The sequence below is a fragment of the Schistocerca americana genome, chromosome X (assembly GCF_021461395.2).
Source record: "Schistocerca americana isolate TAMUIC-IGC-003095 chromosome X, iqSchAmer2.1, whole genome shotgun sequence".
In the NCBI taxonomy this organism is placed as follows: Eukaryota; Metazoa; Arthropoda; class Insecta; order Orthoptera; family Acrididae; genus Schistocerca; species Schistocerca americana.
The window spans coordinates 657,024,206-657,043,362 of NC_060130.1; the positions used below are offsets into that span (position 1 = coordinate 657,024,206).

The 19,157-nt window shown below is 45.3% G+C and overlaps 1 protein-coding gene across 1 annotated transcript in view; it reads right to left on the reverse strand.

Annotated features, from left to right (window-relative positions):
* Positions 1 to 3,593: 3,593 nt before the first annotated feature.
* LOC124556486 overlaps positions 3,594 to 19,157 on the reverse strand; it is a 260,035-nt gene continuing 244,471 nt past the window's right edge. Inside the window, exon 3 of the mRNA XM_047130441.1 lies at positions 3,594 to 5,668. Within this exon, the coding sequence (XP_046986397.1) occupies positions 3,996 to 5,663 (1,668 nt within the window). The 5' untranslated portion in view covers positions 5,664 to 5,668 and the 3' untranslated portion in view covers positions 3,594 to 3,995. The remainder of the gene's footprint in view (positions 5,669 to 19,157) is intronic.

The following is a 19,157-nucleotide window of genomic DNA, read 5'->3' on the forward strand; positions in this document are numbered from 1 at the left end:
ACAGATGAAAGCCACACTTAAATACTACTTTTCTACATAGTTGCCATTTAAATTAAGGCACTTATCGTAGCGATGGACGAGCTTGGAAATTCCTTCGTCGTAAAATTCGGCCGCCATCGCCTTCAACCACGTGGTTACCTCTTCTTGAAGCTGTGCGTCGTCATCAAAACGCTGCATAGCCAACCACTTCTTCATTGCTGGGAATAAGTGGAAGTCGCTCGGTGCCAGGTCGGGACTGTAAGGCGGATGAGGAAACAACTCCCACTTAAAAGATTCGAGAATTTCACGAGTGGCATTTGCCGTGTGGGCCCGGGCGTTGTCGTGAATCAGCAAGATCTTTGAGCCCAACTTTCCCCTGCGCTTGTTTTGTATTGCTCTTCCGAGGTTGTGCAGAGTTTGGCAATACCTTTGAGAGTTTATTGTAGTGCCTCTTTCCAGGAAATCTACAAAAATCACACCTTTTCTGTCCCAAAAGACAGTCGCCATCACCTTCCTTGCCGACATTGTCTGCATGCAGTTCTTGCGTTTTTGGGGGGAATGTGTGTGCCCCCACTGCATTGACTGCAATTTTGTCTCGCAGTTCACATGCTTAACCCATGTTTCGTCACTAGTAACGATGCGATCGAGTAATGAGTCGCCATCTTTCTCGTAAGCGTCCAAAAACGTTAACGCTGCAGCCAGTCGCCGATTTTTGTGAATCTCTGACAAAATTTTTGGTATCCATCTTGCACAAAACTTGTGGTAACCAAGCTTTTCGGTAATGATTTCGTGCAACAAACTTCGTGAAATTTGTGGAAAACTCAGGGAGTTCCGTTATTGTGAAATTACGGTTTTCACGGACCGCGGTATCGACTTTTTCGACAAGTTCAGCAGTCACTATGCTGGGTCTTCCACTTCGCTCTTCGTCGTGAACGTTAGTTCGGCCATTTTTATATTTTATGACCGATTGACGCACTCCACCTTCAGTGATTATGTTGTCCCCATACACTTCACAAAGCTGCCGATAGATTTCTATCGGTGTACAGTTTTTTGCAGTCAGAAACCTTATTACAGCACGCACTTCACACTTCGCGGCATTTTCAATTAACGCTGTCATTTCAAACTGTCACAGTAACTCAACGGAGTACAGCACGAACTTCTCAATAGCACGTCAGGATGCCGACTGAGCGGCGGAATGCCATGACACCAAGATGGCCGCGCTAGCCCCGCCCCTAACGGACACAAACGAAAACGTTATGTACTTTGTGGATAGCCCTCGTAGATTCAAATAGATGTAGGACGCAGTAGTTACGCGATGATGAAGAGGCTTGCACTGAGAAGAATAGTGTGGAGAGCTGCATCAAGCTAGTCTTAGGACTGACTACGACAGTGAGAGGAACAAACAGGAACAGTCAAGAATGGGGAGCAAGGAAAGAGGTCAATAATTTTAAAATGACGCAAATTGAGGATAAACTGAAAACTTGCAAACAGGCCGCTGATTTGACGCTCTGGCGCAAAGAGAAAGAGAGAGAGAGAGAGAGAGAGAGAGAGAGAGAGAGAGAGAGAGAGAGAGAGAGAGAGCTGGAGGGTCTTAGCACTAACCTCCCACCTGCCTCTCGATGGAGCTAGGAAGTCGCAATCATGCGCCAGCCAGCCGACATGTAAACCTGGATAATGGTAGGATGCTGTAGACGTGCGGTCCATGGACAACTGTACAAACCTCTGTCAACTGTGCCTATTGTCACATCGCGCTCCTCTGACGGAGTCTTATCATAGCGGGCCTACGTCATTCTTTTTGTTTTGCATGTTTAAGATGTCATTGTGAGTAAATTTCGGTTTTAGCGAATGCTTGTACAATCAACAGTATAGATGCTTAAGAGTACTTGTCCTATTAATAATGAGAAAATATCTTTTGGAAAAGAACACTGAAAACCACGTTGGATAAGCACAATAATATAGACATACTTTTACAGAAATATCTGTAGCCACAATATTGTCTCAGCAGTTGAATCTTTGGCATGCACTAGCCACACAACTGCGAAGAACTTTAGGAGAAATTGTGAAATGATAGTGTTGTGTGTGTGCGCGAGCGCGCGCGCGCGCGCGCGCGCCAGGTGAGGATATATTCCCACTACATGTAAGCAAAAATATCTTCGACATTATTTACATAATACAACGCACGAAAATCGTGTAAACTAAAATTCATATTTCTGGGCAAGAACAATAATATCTCGGAACATAACCTCGCAGGCACAGCCAGCAAAATTCTTGTGCACTTCACAGGAATGTGTAATATAATAATTGACGTATAAATAATAGTTAGGCATCTGACGATGCAGCATGCTACCGTGACGCTTCGTGTCAATGAACACTGGAACAAAAATGTGGCTGAAGAAAACTATTCTTTTGCACATTATTAAAATCATTAGTATAATAAAACTAACCAAATTATGCGTGAACGTGCGTGTCACCAAGCACGCACATGAACACGACCTCACATTTAAATAAAATTGTGATAAATTTAACAGAAGACCACTGCTTCAGGAAATGAAAATTTGTTGGATAAAGGCAAAAGCTTTCCCCAGATGAACATAGCCGGCTGACCACTCTTATTGCTATCGGACATCAGAAAGCAGCCAGTCGTCCAAAACGTTAAAATCCAGTGAGAACTTTGGGACGAAATCCGATTCCTAACAAAATCATAACTTAAAAATGGAGGGCATTTCTGGAGTCTGATGATTCAAATCCAGAAATTCGTCAACAAAATTAGAATGAGCTGTGTACGGTTTTTCTTTTTATTCATAGAACTTGTATTTTACAATCGTGATCAGCTAACTCTGCGGAATATGAACGGGAAACCTGATATTTTAACATACAATACGGAAATTATTGCAATTTGTAAATGCATTTAAGGCGTTTTAGCACTCTTGCTTTCATTTTTCTTACAAGACCTAGATAAAAACTGGGCAGAAATACCGCTAACCTAGCCTTTTATCATCAACAAAATCTCATACAGCGAACGAAACCTTAGAATAGAAAAGAATTTCAACCTCTGACATGCCGAAAACGTGTAGTGTATCTTAATCGCTGTGCCTTGTAAGTAGAATATAAATTACCTGCTAAATTATTTTCTCGCTGTGCCATGTGTGAGAGTTTTGTTTGTTGTACTAAGTCATGTTTAAAGAAAAACAAAAACAGTGTGATGTAACATCGAAGTATTCGAAAAATTAACAGTAGGCCTACGTCAGAAAATAAAGCCAAAAATTCAGAAACACGAATAGTCCGATTTTCATCAAAGAAAATATCTGCAGCACTATTACAGCCATAGCATTAGGATACTGGTCTGTCTCTATATTTCATAAATTCTTGTTTACATCTTAATCCCTGTATTTTTATTGTTACTGCTTTCCGTCTGTATTTTATTGAATTTCCTCTATAACTGATTCTTTGTTTATTGTTAATCTCTGTGTGTATTTTATTGATGCTTTAGCAACACTAACTATTTCACGTCCTCGACACGTGAAAAACTTTGAGACTCAAAGTGCTGAGTGGGGAGGTAATTTCTACTGGTAATGAAGCAACAAGGCGATCTGTTACTGAGGTTACAAAAAGTATTAGAAAATTGTTACTGCAAGCTGCTGCGCTTTTATTTCACAAGAGAAAAAATACATCGTTTATTTCATCGACTTTATTCAACGAAGAAGAAAAATAAATGCGTTTCTCGCATGTAAATGCGAGCGGAAAAAATAAGCTGCTTTCACACTGCCGTCGATAAATAGGAATCAATCTCAGTCCATAATCTTTTGCAGGAAAACGAAAAAAAGTTAGTCGCACACGAACACAAGTTCACTTAAGTACATGACAGTGCGCCACTTCGGGTAGCACAAAAACGTCGCGCATGGAGCGTCAAAGAGGAAAGTAAAAAACACTCAAGTTCACACGCAAACACACTGCGTTCACTCCATACGCAAAATATTTCATCGCGGAAAAATAAATTATACGCAGACTTAACAGAATTACTTAATACTGTTGCTGCCAATGTCGAAGAAACCGAGATTCCTCAGAGTCTCGGTAGCTCTACGGATCAGCTTGTCTTTGTATTTCCAAATAGTAGTGTCGATGACACTGTTCTTCCTGTACTCGGTGCAAGTCTTCTTCAGGGTCTTGACGCAGTCGGCCCTGTAGTGCTGCAGCTGCGCGTCGGCAGTGTCTATGGAGTAGGAGGTGCAGCCGGAAGCGAGGCACGCCAGCGGGAAGTGGTTGTGCAGCGTGAGCGCGCGCTCCGGGTTGTGGAAGCACTTCACGTACTGGTTCGGCTTCGTGAAGTTCTTGCTGCGGTACACGTGCTGCAGCATGTGCATGTACTTCGGAATGTTCTTGAACCAGCCGTGATTGTGGATCAAGTCGTCCAGGAAGTACACATTCCTGACGTTGTAGGATGCCCTCGTTTCGTTTCTGATTTCTAATGACTTGCGCTCTACGATGTCCATGAGCTCCCTCCACGAGGCAGTGTTGATGGGCATGATGACTTCGTCCACGTCCAGCAACGCTATGTACTTGTACGTATACAAGTTCTTGTAGAGACAGTCGTTGTAGGGAATCAGCTCGTTCTGGCGCTTGTGGTTTACCTTGCGCACCAGATACATGTGCTGGAAGCCGGGCACATTGGGCTGGCCGCCGGGCAGCGTCAGCGGCGTGACGCTAACGCGACCCTGCTTCTCGTAATAACGTAGCACTTTGCTGATGTTGGGATGCACTTGCAGCTCGTAGAAGAAGATCTTGTCCGCACCCAGTATGCCCAGCAGTTCGATCCACTCCACTAGCCTGACGGACAGGTCCTCGTGAAGGAAGTCCAGCCCCTTGACGCAGACTGCGAAGTCTTTCTTCTTCTCCGGCCGGTCGTAGATGACCCTCAGGTTGTTCGTGGCGGTGTCGCACAACTTCTCGACGAGGGATACAGAGGCGGGCACCTCCTTGTGGAACTTGTGCGGAATTTGGCACGCTATTAAGTACGGCTGGTAGATGCCTTGTTTGTAATTGCCCCACTTCCTGTACCATACGTACTTGTACTCTAGAGTCTTGACAAAAACCGGCTCCTTCTGAGACTCGAACCAGAACTGGCAGTAAGTCTTGACAGTGGGCTCGATCCTGTTTATCATTCCCAGGATACGGACGGCCGGGCCGATCCTGCTGAACCTGCGCACGTCGTAATAGGCACCGTACAGCTGGAAGCTACCGTTGCTCGTCTGCAGCGTCTGCCAGTACACGTTGTTGAACTCGAGCTCGAAGATACTGGGGAACTTGGCGCAGCTCTCGTTCTTGTAGTACATGGCTTTGTTCTTGTGGCGGTTCCAGTAGGCGATGGGCAGGCTGGGGATCTGGCGCTGCACCTCCTGGACGATGCGCGCCTCGGACCAGGCGGCCGACTTGTCGACGAGCGGCTCGAGGCTGACGAGCGCGTCCAGCTGGTCGGCCGTGGCGTTGAGCTGCGTGGTGAGCTCCGAGCGCGCCGTGCGCGCGTCCGCCATCTTGTGCAGCAGCAGCCGGCTGGGCCCCGACAGCACGGGCCGCGACGCGCCGCCCGCGTCCGACGTCAGCTGCAGCACCGCCACCAGCGCCAGGCCCCACGCCACCAGCGCCACCACCAGCCGCCGCACCGACCGGCACGCCCACATCGACTTCATAGCGCCTGCCGACAACAAATCACACCATTAGGAAAAGAAACAGGCGATAAGTTTTGGTTACTCCTGTGGTTCTCTACGTGAGCATTATCTATACTACTGGCCATTAAAATTGCTGCACCAAGAAGAACTGCAGGTGATAAACGGGTATTCATTGGACAAATATATTATACGAGAACTGACATGTGATTACATTTTCACGCAATTTGGGTGCATAGATCATGAGAAATCAGTACCCAGAACAACCACCTCTGGCCGTAATAACGGCCTTGATACGCCTGGGCATTGAGTCAAACAGAGCTTGGATGGCGTGTACATGTACAGCTGCCCATGCAATTTCAACACGATACCACAGTTCATCAAGAATAGTGACTGGCGTATTGTGACGAGCCTGTTGCTCGGCCACCATTGACCAGACGTTTTCAATTGGTGAGAGATATGGAGAATGTGCTGGCCAAAGCAGCAGTCTAACATTTTCTGCATCCAGAAAGGCCCGTACAGAACCTGCAACATGCGGTCGTGCATTATCCTGCTGAAACGTAGGGTTTCGCAGGGATCGAATGAAGTGTAGAGCCACGGGTCGTAACACATCTGAAATGTAACGTCCACTGTTCACAGCGCCGTCAATGCGAACAAGAGGTGACAGACGCGTAACCATCGTCACCCCATACCATCACGCCGGGTGATACGCCAGTATGGCGATGACGAATACACGCTTCCATTGTGCGTTCACTGCGATGTCGCCAAACACGGATGTGACCATCATGATGCTGTAAACAGAACCTGGATTCATCCGAAAAAAATGACGTTTCGCCATTCGTGTACCCAGGTTCGTCGTTGACTACACCATCGCAGGCGCTCCTGTCTGTGATGCAGCGTCAGGAGTAACCGCAGCCACTGTCTCCGAGCTGATAGTCCATTCTGTTGCAAACGTCGTCGAACTGTTCGTGCAGATGGTTGTCGTCTTGCAAACGTCCCCATCTGTTGACTCGGGGATCGAGACGTGGCTGCACGATCCGTTACAGCCGTGCGGATAAGATGCCTGTCATCTCGACTGCTAGTGATACGAGGCCGCTGGGATCCAGCACGGCGTTCCGTATTACCCTCCTGAACCCACCGATTCCATATTCTGCTAACAGTCATTGGATCTCGACCAAGGCGAGCAGCAATGTCGCGATACGATAAACCGCAATCGCGACAGGCTACAGTCCGACCTTTATCAAAGTCGGAAACGTGGTGGTACGCATTTCTCCTCCTTACACGAGGCATCACAACAACGTTTCACCAGGCAACGCCGGTCAACTGCTGTTTGTGTATGAGAAATCGGTTGGAAACTTTCCTGCCGCCCGCGGTGGACGAGCGGTTCTAGGCGCTTCAGTCCGGAACCGCGCGACTGCTACGGTCGCAGGTTCGAATCCTGCCTCGGGCATGGATGTGTGTGATGTCCTTAGGTTAGTTAGGTTTAAGTAGTTCTACGTTCTAGGGGACTGATGACCTCAGATGTTAAGTCCCATAGTACTCAGAGCCATTTGAACCATTTTTGTGAAACTTTCCTCACGTCAGCACGTTGTAGGAGGCGCCACCGGCGCCAACTTTGTGTGAATGCTCTGAAAAGCTTATTTCCATATCACAGCATCGTCTTCCTGTGGGTTAAATTTCGCGTATGTAGCACGTCATCTTCGTGGTGTAGCAATTTTAATGGCCAGTAGTGTACTTGACGAGGAGGGAGTTGCTCGGCAGGCATCTATCACAGCGCCAGCACGTCGGAGACATCGTGGAAAGAAGAGGGGCGACGGTGTCACCAGTTACATTATACGATGCAAAACATCCGGACACTCAATTGTAATGCAGAACTGATCACTACATGTCACGAGAGGCGAGCACGCCATTATGGAGAGGCGGTGAGTATTGTGACGTCAGTAACGAAGCAGAAACATCAGAATGGGTTGGCCAAGAGAGCTCGATCACTTTGAACGTGGACTAGTCGTTGGATGTCATCTGAGTAATAAATCCATGAGGAACAATATCATCCCTTGTGAAGCTGTCCGAGTCGAAAGTTGGTGATTTTATTCTGAAGTGGAAATGAAAAGTAACAATCACTGCTAAACCAAGAGCCAGGCAGATTTACTGTTGGACAGAGACTGTTGAGAAATGCGGAGGGGGGGGGGGGGGGGGGTTGCAAAAAGGAGAAAAAAAAGGAGCACATGAAATCAGATCAAGGAATCACTCTGGAGTTTCAGAGTTCTACCAGCAGTCCAGCTACCGCTGTGACTGTGCACAGGAAGTTAAAAAGGATGAGGTACAATGGTCGAGCAGCTTCTTACAAGCCATGCATTTCTGTAGGCAATGTTAACCAACGTTTAGGTTTGACAAATGCATGGAGAACGTTAACTGCCTCCACGTGTAGTGGCAACAGTTAACTACAGAGGAGGTCGACTTACAGCATGGGGGTGTTTTTCGTGGTTTGGGTATGGTCCAATTATTGGGCTTAAGAAAACGGTAAATGTGTAAGGATGCGAACACATCCTATACAACTGTGTAGTATATACAGGATGGCAACAGATCGGAAACTATGACTGCTTGCATCAGCATGACAGTGCACCCTTCCATGAAGCAGCACCGATGAGGCTCTGAATTGTGGGCAATAACAGTCCTGAAAAGGACTGGAATGCTCTGAGTCTCAAACTGAATCCGATGGAACACATTTGTGATGTGTCAGAACGTCGATTTAGCTCAAGACCCTAGCATCCAACATCACTAACTTCCCTGGTTTCGGATCATGAGGAAGAATGTGCTGTCATTCCACCACAGATATTCAGATACCTCATTGAAAGTGTCCTCAGCAGAGTTCAAGCGGATATCAAGTCGATCGGTGGATACCACCTATACTAATGTCTACTAATACATGTCCGGATACTCTATCAGATAGTGTCTACGCAATAGAACCTTTAAATTTTACTGCTATTGCGCCAAGTTTTGTATTAAGCAGCTGTAGTGCGAGGAAACCGGCCTCATACACACTTATCGACTACTTCCAGAGGTTACAAAATCGCGATCTCAAAGTCACTCTGCACCTACCACTGGATTTCCTGACGGCGGAACTCTCACATGTAACCGGAATATCTCACATCCGGGAGAAGTGTAGGTGATCGATCGATGATTTCTAAAGGAAATGTAGGGAGTTGCGGAAGTGACGTCTCCACCCTGCACCCAAGAATGCACCCCCATTATGCTACCAGGTGGTCATACTTCGCTGACAGGGTAACATGTTCTTGTAACATATTAACCTAACTTTTTTCGTGTGTTTCAGATGGACACCAGAAACGACACGAAAGAAGGGAAGATCATCTGACAGCCCGTAGGGCTAAGCCTTCGTTGCCGAACGGGAGAAGATGACAGCCTTCACGTCTTTAAAGGACGGTGGAATGAAAGGGATAACCGGAGGGGGGGAGTGGATGATGAGGCTTGTAGCTTGACTGTTCTTTTTATTACTGACAGAAAGAATGGAGGTGAATTTAAATAACTACCACAATCCACTAGAATGTCTTTGGGGTAATACGCGTGCACGAAGTGGACAAGTTTGACCAAGGCAAAGCGCCGACACTGGAGTTCCACGAACCCTGTTGACACTGACCACCTATTTAGCAGCGGGGAAGAGTCAGTATTAAGACTGATGAAACTATGTTGTTGTACGTTGCGTGTATATTCGGCTGAGCACTGCGAAAATCTACAGCGTCTAGTTAACCAAACAACCGTAGTATTTTGCAACCACATTTTCTCAAAATGCCTTAGAAAAGGTAATGTTGACAATATTGGAATTCAAACATGGATTCGCCTAAAATGGACAACTACGACAACTATCAGTTCACCTCGTTTCCTGAGAGACATTTTGAAATGAAGCTATGATGTTTTACAGACTAATTGATCAGCTTGGAAATTTGCACTCTATGTGGGAAAGCATTTTTTCAAGCATTAAAACCGAAGTCTGAGAAACTTAATTCTCAATGCTGACAAAGATCTCCTATAAAATCTCATTATTAATAGCGCAACATGGGGAACAGTCGTAAAAATTTATTACCATCAATTACCATTAATATGCTGAGGCCTGACGTATGTGTCCCAGGATTAAATCAATTCCTGTGAGTAATAACACATTTTCTAGAAGTATCGATAAGACGACCTTTGATGTGAAAAAAAAATCGAATTTAACATGAACATCGTCCAAATTATGAATGTATGATTTAGTGTTATAGTCAACTTTGAAAAACTTCGTCGAATTCAAAAAATTAGGACTTAAGCGGAAGTGAATTTACATTTACGTGAAAATTTAGGACTTTGAACTCACCATCTACAAAAAACAATATACAAGTTATGGTAAAGTTAAGTGCGTAAGAGAAATTGTCTAAAAGGTAAATCAGGTCTCCATTTGAACTACAGTTTGGGAACCCGGGGGGATAGGGGTGGGGTGTGTGTGTAGAGAAGATGGCCGTAATTACCAATTAGCAAGGGGGGTGGGACTGCGTGGGGGTGGGGGGCTGAGGGGGTGGGGGGGGGGCGCTGAGTTGAAATTTCTTTCATCACTGGATTCCTCCATGGCTGTCAAATATCTCTTAATATCCATCGGGTTTGACTTAACATGGAACAACCACATAAATCTGTCTCTTTCGAAAAGAAAATGGTACACACATTCATTGCCAGAATCTTAAGATTAACCAATCTAAGAAGGTGGCAGCTTAGAAGACTATCGCCTCCAACCGTTTCTTTTTTAGTACTCGTTGGTGAGGAACCTTTACCTAGCTTAGACTGGCGGAAGAAAGGAAAGACCCAGGGAAGGGCTGCATGATTTATTTATTGATTGCATTGTCACACCGAGGTCGCCAAAAAAAAAAAAAAAAAAAAAAAAAAAATACTTAACTCCGATGGAAGATGGTACGAGAGACTATTTGAATTTTAAGGGCGTGCCTTTAAGTTACGCACAGAGGCCTTTTACTATTACAAGAATTATTATTTTCTGGTACACACAATGACAACGACAGCATATAGCGACACCTCCTTCCTGCGCACCATCAGCGAATGTACTGGAACTAATTACCACATTAACTCTTTCCTACACATATAATAATGATGCAGCTGAAGCATGCTATTATTGTGAAGTAACTGTTTCCCCGTTTCTCCGCAGTGGGTTTAGTACTACCACTGAAGGGTCTCCCAGGTACGAAGAAACACCCAACGGCGATATTTACAGCATTTTGCAAGCAGGGTCCTTTACTAATTATTCACGTTACGTTTTAATTACTGTTCTCCGGAAGCACTTTTCGCAAATCTTCCTGCAACGGAAAGCTATAAAAATGAACATAAAAACGAAGGATTTATCTAAATGAGGATTACAAAAGTGGAATTTTCCTGGACAATCTTCGCTGACTTGACTAATAGCTGTTAGTAGAGAAGCTGTATTCGGTTCTGAGAGATTATTTATCGCTCCTGTTTCTGTATGCTATGGACCAGTATAAAAAAATGCTAAGCACAAATAACCCTCCTTTTTCTGAAAAAAAAAACTTTTCGTGATTTCTTTCACAAACTGTCAATCATCGGAAAAATCTAGGAATGCAACATACATTTTAGTTGAAACAGATGTACACGATGTATTACACGACTACAAAAATAGAAGATGCACCAATACCTACAAAACTAACGGAATACTCGGACATGTAACTGGGAGTACAAAATTATGGTTAGGAACAGCGTCAATCGTGGAATTTATGTTTAGCATAATAGACTGATAACTGCGATTTCTGTAAAGCAACAGTTTTAAGTTTTGGCACTGAAAATTGCACCTTAACAAAGTTTAGAAGCGCGACCGTGAAGATTTCACACCTTGTCAGTTAATGGTGTGCTTTGCGGTGTTTCAAAAATGGTGCAAATGGCTCTGAGCACTATGGGACTGAACTTCTGAGGTCATCAGTCCCGTAGAACTTAGAAATACTTAAACCTAACTAACCTAAGGACACCACACACATCCATGCCCGAGGCAGGATTCGAACCTGCGCCGTAGCGGTTGCGCAGTTCCAGACTGAAGCGCCTAGAACCGCTTGGCCACACCGGCCGGGGTAGTTTTTTTTCCCCAAACCCCTATAAATTGAAACCTCCGTCCCTATTTATTAGTTTTCTGACATCTTTATTTCGATAGACTTTTGATTATGCTGTCTCAGAAACCTGGTGGTTGCGCCACGATACTGATCCCACCATATTCCATTTCGCGATTATATTCGAGGCACTGCTTAGCGACAGCTGATTTGCTCGGTTGTTTCACTTTTCTGTGCCGCTGACGTTTCATGCGTCTCCCTTCGACTGCTCTGGTAGTCTGCCCCATGTAATTCGTGTCACATTCGCATGGAATGCGATACACACCCGGTTGTCGAGACCTACTTCGTCTCCAACATTACAAAGAACGCTTTTATTTTTGCTGAAGGGAGCAAAATACATGGGACGTCATGTTTCCTATAGAAGTCAACTGATCTTTTCAGAATGTTGGGCCAGAATAAGGTAGGTAAGCCATTTTTGGCTTTTCTTCCTCGGTCTCTTTCTCTGTCTCAGCCTATTTCTCAACCGTTCTTGATTTTGACTCCAACACCCTCTCAGTTTAACAGTACGGGCAGTTATTCCATCGGAACACTGTTTTTAGGTGATTTAATTCATTTGCGAGACTCTCCTTGTCTGGAAGTGTTGGAGCTCTATGAGCGCAGTATTTAGCATTCAATTTCTTTGTGACCGATAGTGATGACTCGAGGCATTGAGACAGAGGTCAGTGTGCGAATGTTTTCTATATACACAGTGACCCGGGAATTCGTTCTTCTCTTAATACGTCGAGGAAATGTACGTGGCACTTTTTAAAGTTCCATGGTGGGTTTAACATTGCTATAGACAGAGTTTAAATGTTCCGGGAAATCTTCACGTTTTTGAGAGAGACCGAGGAAAACAAACCAAAAATCGCGTATCTACCTTATGCTGGCACAATACCCGGAGAGATTTGCAGACTCCTACTGTAACATGACATCCAGTGTATTTCACTCCCTTCAGCTAACTTGTAAGATCAAAAGTCTTCTTTGCAACGTTAGACTATCTAGGTCAGGGGTGGTCAAGCGCTTTTACCTACCGCGCACTTTTGTACCTTTGCTAGTAGTAAAATTTTCCAATTGCCCGTCAATTCCACAGTAATGGTGATTTATATGGTAGGGAAGTAAGTTCATAAAATTTATAAAGCAGAGTTACAGTAAATTACAGCTTGTAATAATAATTACTTACCAAATAATTTATATCCAAATTTTATGGAACGCTAATGAAAATGTGTTTAAAATCCATGCCGTCTGCCGCCCACCTTGAAAGCTGGAACGCCTACCAGTGGGCGGCAGGGACCAGGTTGACTACAACTGATCTAGGTCTTCGAAATACGGGTGTGTATCGCTCTGCCTAGGATCCAGTCACTAACTGAAATAGGATGAAGCCAGTATGGTGGTGCAAACGCCAAGTTTGTGGGCCAGCATAATTAAGAAGTCTCTCGAAATAAAGGCGTCAGGGAAAATAATAAACGGGGGCGGAGGTTTCACTTCGGGTCTGTCACTCAGTTTATAAGGATCTCGCCGAGCATTACATGCACCGGAGCAAGGAAAACGCTGAGAGAAATTGCGTTTCACAGAATATCACTGCGAGCTCTGAAAAACAAAAGAGCACAAAGAACTTAGTAGGCGACGAGAATCGAACTCTGCTATAGTTAGTGGCGCGAGACCAACTATAGTTCAGAGTCTGGTAGGAGACCAGGCAGCATGAACACACAACAGCGAAACTAGAGGTACCTCACGAAGACGAATGGAACGGTAATCGAAATATGAATCACGTCGAGAAAACCTCTGATCACATTTAGTCACTTCTTCTGACAACGTCACAAAGGAAATTATTTGCGTTACTTCTTGTGTTTGGTTGCTGATTTACGTAAGACTCCGAATGGTAGGTTAAAATTCTTCCACTTGTATTCAGAAGCATTTTTATAGCCGGCTGCGAACGAAAAGATTTATAACTTAATAACTATCATGGGTACTAAACTACGAAACAGTAAAGCCAGCTGTCTAGTTAGCAAGTTCTTGCAGAATGATATGCATTGCAAGGGCTATAGCTGAGAGATACGTTATGGCAGAAGTAAACAACAAAAATTATCACTGAGGGTGTCAAGAGTACAGACCTGTTTACGTCAGCCTTGCAGAACACAAGCAAAGGAAGGGCTTCGCGACAGCTCGAATCATCTGTCAAGCTACAGTTGGAGTCGCGAACGTTGGCGGTTGAGTTTAGGCTTGTTCTGCGCACCTACACTATGTGATCAAAAGTATCCGGACACCCACAAAAACATACTTTTTCATTTTAGGTGCTCTATGCTGCCACCTATTACCAGGTACTCCATATCAGCGACCTCAGTAGTCATTAGATATCGTCAGAGCAGAATGGGGTGCTCCGCTGAACTCAAGGACTTTGAACGTGGTCAGGTGATTGGGCGTCACTTGGGTCATACATCTGTACGAGAGATTTTCACATTCCTGAACATCCCTAGGTCCACTGTTTCCGATGTGTTAGTGAAGTGGAAACGTGAAGGGAACGTACAGCACAAAAGCGTGCAGGAAGAACCTCGTTTGTTGACTGACAGAGACCGCCGATAGTTGAAGAGGGTCGTAACGTGTAATACGCAGACATCTATCCAGACCATCGCACAGGAATTCCAAACTGCATCCGGATCCACAGCAAGAACTGTGACAGTTAGGCGGGAGGAGAGAAAACAGATTTCATGGTCGAGCGGCTACTCATAACCCACACATCACGCCGGTAAATGCCAAACGACGCCTCGCTTGATGTAAGGAGCGTAAAGATTGGACGATTGAACAGTGGAAAAACGTTGTGTGGAGTGACGAATCACGGTACACAATGTGGCGATCCCATGGCAAGATGTGGCTATGGCGAATGCCCAGTGAACGTCATCTAAAAAAATGACGAAATGTGTGTGAATTCCTAAGAGGCCAAACTGCTGAGGTCATCGGTCCCTAGACTTACACACTACTTAAACTACCTTAAACTAACTTAAACTAACTTTTGCTATAAACCGCCTCCCCCCCCCCCCCCCCCCCCCCCCCCCCACACACACACACACACACACACACACACACACACACACACACACACACACACACACACACACACACACACACACACACACACACACACGAGGGTGGAGGACGCGAATCTCCGGCGGGAGGGGCCGCGCAATCCATGACATGGCACCTCAAACCATGCGGCCACTAGGCGGTGGTTTTATGGTGTGGTCGTGTTTCTCGTGGAGGGAGCTTGTACCCCCTTGTTTTGCGTGGCACTATCACAGCACAGACCTACATTGATGTTTTAAGCACCTTCTTGCTTCTCACTGTTGAAGAGCAATTCGGGGATGGCGACTGCATCTTTCAAAACGATCGATCACCTGTTCAGTATGCACGGCCTGTGGCGGAGTGGTTACACGACAATAACATCTGTGTAATGGACTGGCCTGCACAGAGTCCTGACTGAATCCTACAGAACACCTTTGGGATGTTTTAGAACGCTGGCTTCGTGCCAGGCCTCTCCGAACGACGTTGATTACTCTCCTCAGTGCAGCACTCCGTGAAGAATGGGCTGCCATTCCCCAAGAAACCTTCCAGCACCTGACTGAACGTATGCCTGCGAGAGTGGAAGCTGTCATGAGGGCTAAGGGTGGGCCAACACCATATTGAAATCCAGCATTACCGATGGAGGGCGCCACGAAACTCATTTTCAGCCAGGTGTCCGGATACTTTTGATCACATAGTGTACGTCACGTATGCTCCAACAGCCAACGAACGTTCACTATGTTCTGAGCGCTGTGTTGTGAATGCCGTAGCTAATGCAAGTATTAAACGTGATGGCAGCGAGTTGTTTAGTGAATTTCGATTCCATTTGTTGCCAGGTGTCGTTGCTGATTGTGGTGGTAAGTGATAAATTCTGCAGAAGTAAGCGGGAGACGTAATCTGCAGGATATACGCTTTCTTCAAGCGGAAAGCACAGGTTGGTTGGTTGGTTGGTTGGTTGGTTTGTTTTGGGGTTTGATGGGGGCTAAACATCGAGGTCATCAGTCCCCAGTTCCAAACAGACATACTTGTAAAAGGCCTATAAAGTAAAAGCGTAACATCTGCACCCAGAGGGAGGAAAGCACGGGCTGTTGTTAAGTGAGCCATTCTATTTCGAAGGTATTACATCTACGAATACGACTGATGCACGAATGAAACCGGAAACAAATCACATTTGTATTTCGCACTCTACAAATGTTCTGTGAGTGCTTCTCCGATCACACGACACACGTTCAAGCAATAGTCAAGTTCGTTCCATACGTTACCAGCGGAAAGAAAAAACTGCTGCTATCGGAGCACGAAATGTGAGATTATGTTCCTGTTTATTGGAAGACAGACTGAAAAGTGGAGATGCCAGTTGCCTCATTCTAAGTTCCTCGGCACCTTTAAAAATATTCAAAAATCTTGGCATGCAAACATACTCTCTTTTTTTTCTCACCTCAAACTTCCACAAAATCCCTTAACTGTAACTCAGTCACACCCACTAGTCCATCACTGTAAGTCGCTCATAGCCATCCGGTCTCAACTGCCCTTTCTCACTCACTTATTCATCCATCCATCCATCCATCCATCCATCCATCCATCCATATTCGTTGTCATTGTCCCTTTGCGTCTCTCTGACATTGTCCCTGTGTTACAGCCACAGACTCCTCCGTTACTACTACTAGTCTCGTCTCTCTGTCTCCTCTTACTGTCTGTTACTGCTAATATATAATTCGTTCTTTCCTACTGCTGCTGTATCTCTTCCTTGTTGTCGATTCTCATAGATACACTTATTATTACTAGCTCTCACCATCTGCCACTTTCTCTTTCTCCCCCCCTACCCCCTCTATGGCGCCACCACCTTCACTCTTTTCCTAGTACTGTTCTGTCACTGTCAATTATGTTCCATTGCCGTTGTGTTCATCTTTTTGTCTCTCACTGCCATTATCTCTTTTGCTGTTTCTATACCACAACCACTGTCTACAATCTTCCACTGTTTATTACTTTTTTTTCTGTCTCTTTGCCACTGCAATTGTATGCTCGCACAACATAAAGAGGTGTAAATATGCCAGTATGTCAAAATCTTTGGGAATATTTTTGAAGGTGTTGAAGGTAGAATGAGGCAGCTGGCACCTCAAATTTCAGTCAGAATCTTTTAAATAAACACGAACATGTTCGCATTTTTTGTGCTCCAATATGAGCATTTTTCCGCTGGTTCCTTTTTTCCCTCCTGCAGCAGAGCATGTAAGTAATAGGAAAAGAAATTTATTCGTGAGTAGAATTTAGATAGTTTACTTATGTGAAATTGAAATAACGCAGGACTAATTTTACGAGCAAAACAATTTTGCATGTGCTTCAGTATTACAACATGTGGTTCTCAGTCACTTTATGTTTTCTCCTCACACCGGATTTTACGTGCACGTTTTACGTGTACGAACAGAGTAACTTTGAATCTCTATATCATGGAAACTGAAGAAGATATGAAGAAAATTTTCAACGTTGTTTGAGATCTGGATGTCAGGAATATATCATAAAAATTTCAGTCATTTTCTGTGCACAGCCCTCGTAGTGTCTTTGGCTGGGTTTTGGTCCGCTGGTGACGGCGAAAATATAGCGAAAATACCCTTTTTGTGGGGTTTGCCGAGGAACTGCCCATGAACCAATAGTGCCTCCATAATTTCCATCAAGTCCACCGCACACCACATCAAATGCAAAAAGAATCAACCGATTTGCTGCATTTGCCTAAGCAGGAAAAAGTGTTTAATATTCACACTTTGAACCTTTACTATATGATAGTGACACTAAGACGATCCTTCTTTAGGGTATACAAATGGTCCGTACCCAAAGGGCTATCCGGAACACTTGACCCTACCACCATCAATAGAATTCTATGTACTTACACGGGGAAATCTTTTCTTTATGTGCGGGATTTTGGAACATTAGCTACGCATGCTGTCGCATGCGTAGCGATGTAGCAACATCTTATGAATGGTCACCACACCAACACTGATGCGTTCTCTGAGCTGTTCCAGTGTTCTTGGCAGTCGAGATGTGTGAACACGGTCCTTGGTGTAGGAAAGTCAAAAGGCCTAAGGTCTGGCGATGAGAAGAGGAAAGGGGTGGGATGGGGTGCGGTGGGGTGGGGCAATGAAAGGAACAAAACGGTTATTTTTACCACTACGCCCAATCCAGCGATTCTCAACTTAGTCGTTTGGGTAGCGACCAACATCGATGCTTCAATAAGGGGATGAAATTCTCTGAACCAGGAACCAGTTGTGGAAACAACTGAAACATATTAAGGTAAGAGCTACCCGTCACAGTCTTCTCCCAGAAGACAAACGGCCCATGCGGCTTCGTCTGACAGTGTGCAAAAAATCGTGACCTTCGGCGAATCTCTTTCATGCGCCACAATTTAATGCGAATTTTCAGTTCCCTACTCTTTCACATTGTGGTGATTAACCTTTCCAGACCCGCCCGGTTGGCCGTGCGGTCTAACGCACGGCTTTCCCGGCGGGAAGGAGCGCCTGGTGCCCGGCACGAATCCGCCCGGCGGATTTGTGTCTAGGTCCGGTGAACCGGCCAGTCTGTGGATGGTTTTTAGGCGGTTTTCCATCTGCCTCGGCGAATGTGGGCTGGTTCCCCTTATTCCGCCTCAGTTACACTATGTCGGCGATTGTTGCGCAAACAAGTTCTCCACGTACGCGTACACCACCATTACTCTACTAAGCAAACATAGGGGTTACACTCATCTGGTGTGAGACGTTCCCTGGGGGGGTCCACCGGGTGCCGAACCGCACAGTAAGCCTGGGTTCGGTGTGGGGCGGCGGAGGGGTGAAGTGGACGAGCCTCTCCGTCGTTTCTAGGTCCCCGGTTAACATACAATACAATACAATACAATACAACATTTCCAGATAAATTGAAGGTTGCTTCGTCACTGAATAAAGGCGAAATGTTCATCCTCCAGTGCTCCTGTACGGTGATGCAAAATTGTAGTCACCGGTCATAACCTTCCGGTTTTGATTGTTGTACGGGCTGCAGACGGTGCGCTTTTAAATGTAGCCGCTGTCGCAAAATCTTCCGCAGTTTGCAGGCGTATTGCATGTTTGTGGCTTGCGCGGACGGTTGATTTTTTTTGGACTGTGAACGAAACTGTCCCTCACCCGCGTCACGGTTGCATGTAGCGCGCTTGGTCGACAGGTGTTTTTAGTTTACAGAGATAATCCGTGTCGCTAAATTATCGACAACAATGCACAATGCTCTGTTTACATGGCGGTTCTTTTCCACGATTCCTTCTGAATACACGCTGCACTGGCGCAAATGGCTCTGAGCACTATGGGACTTA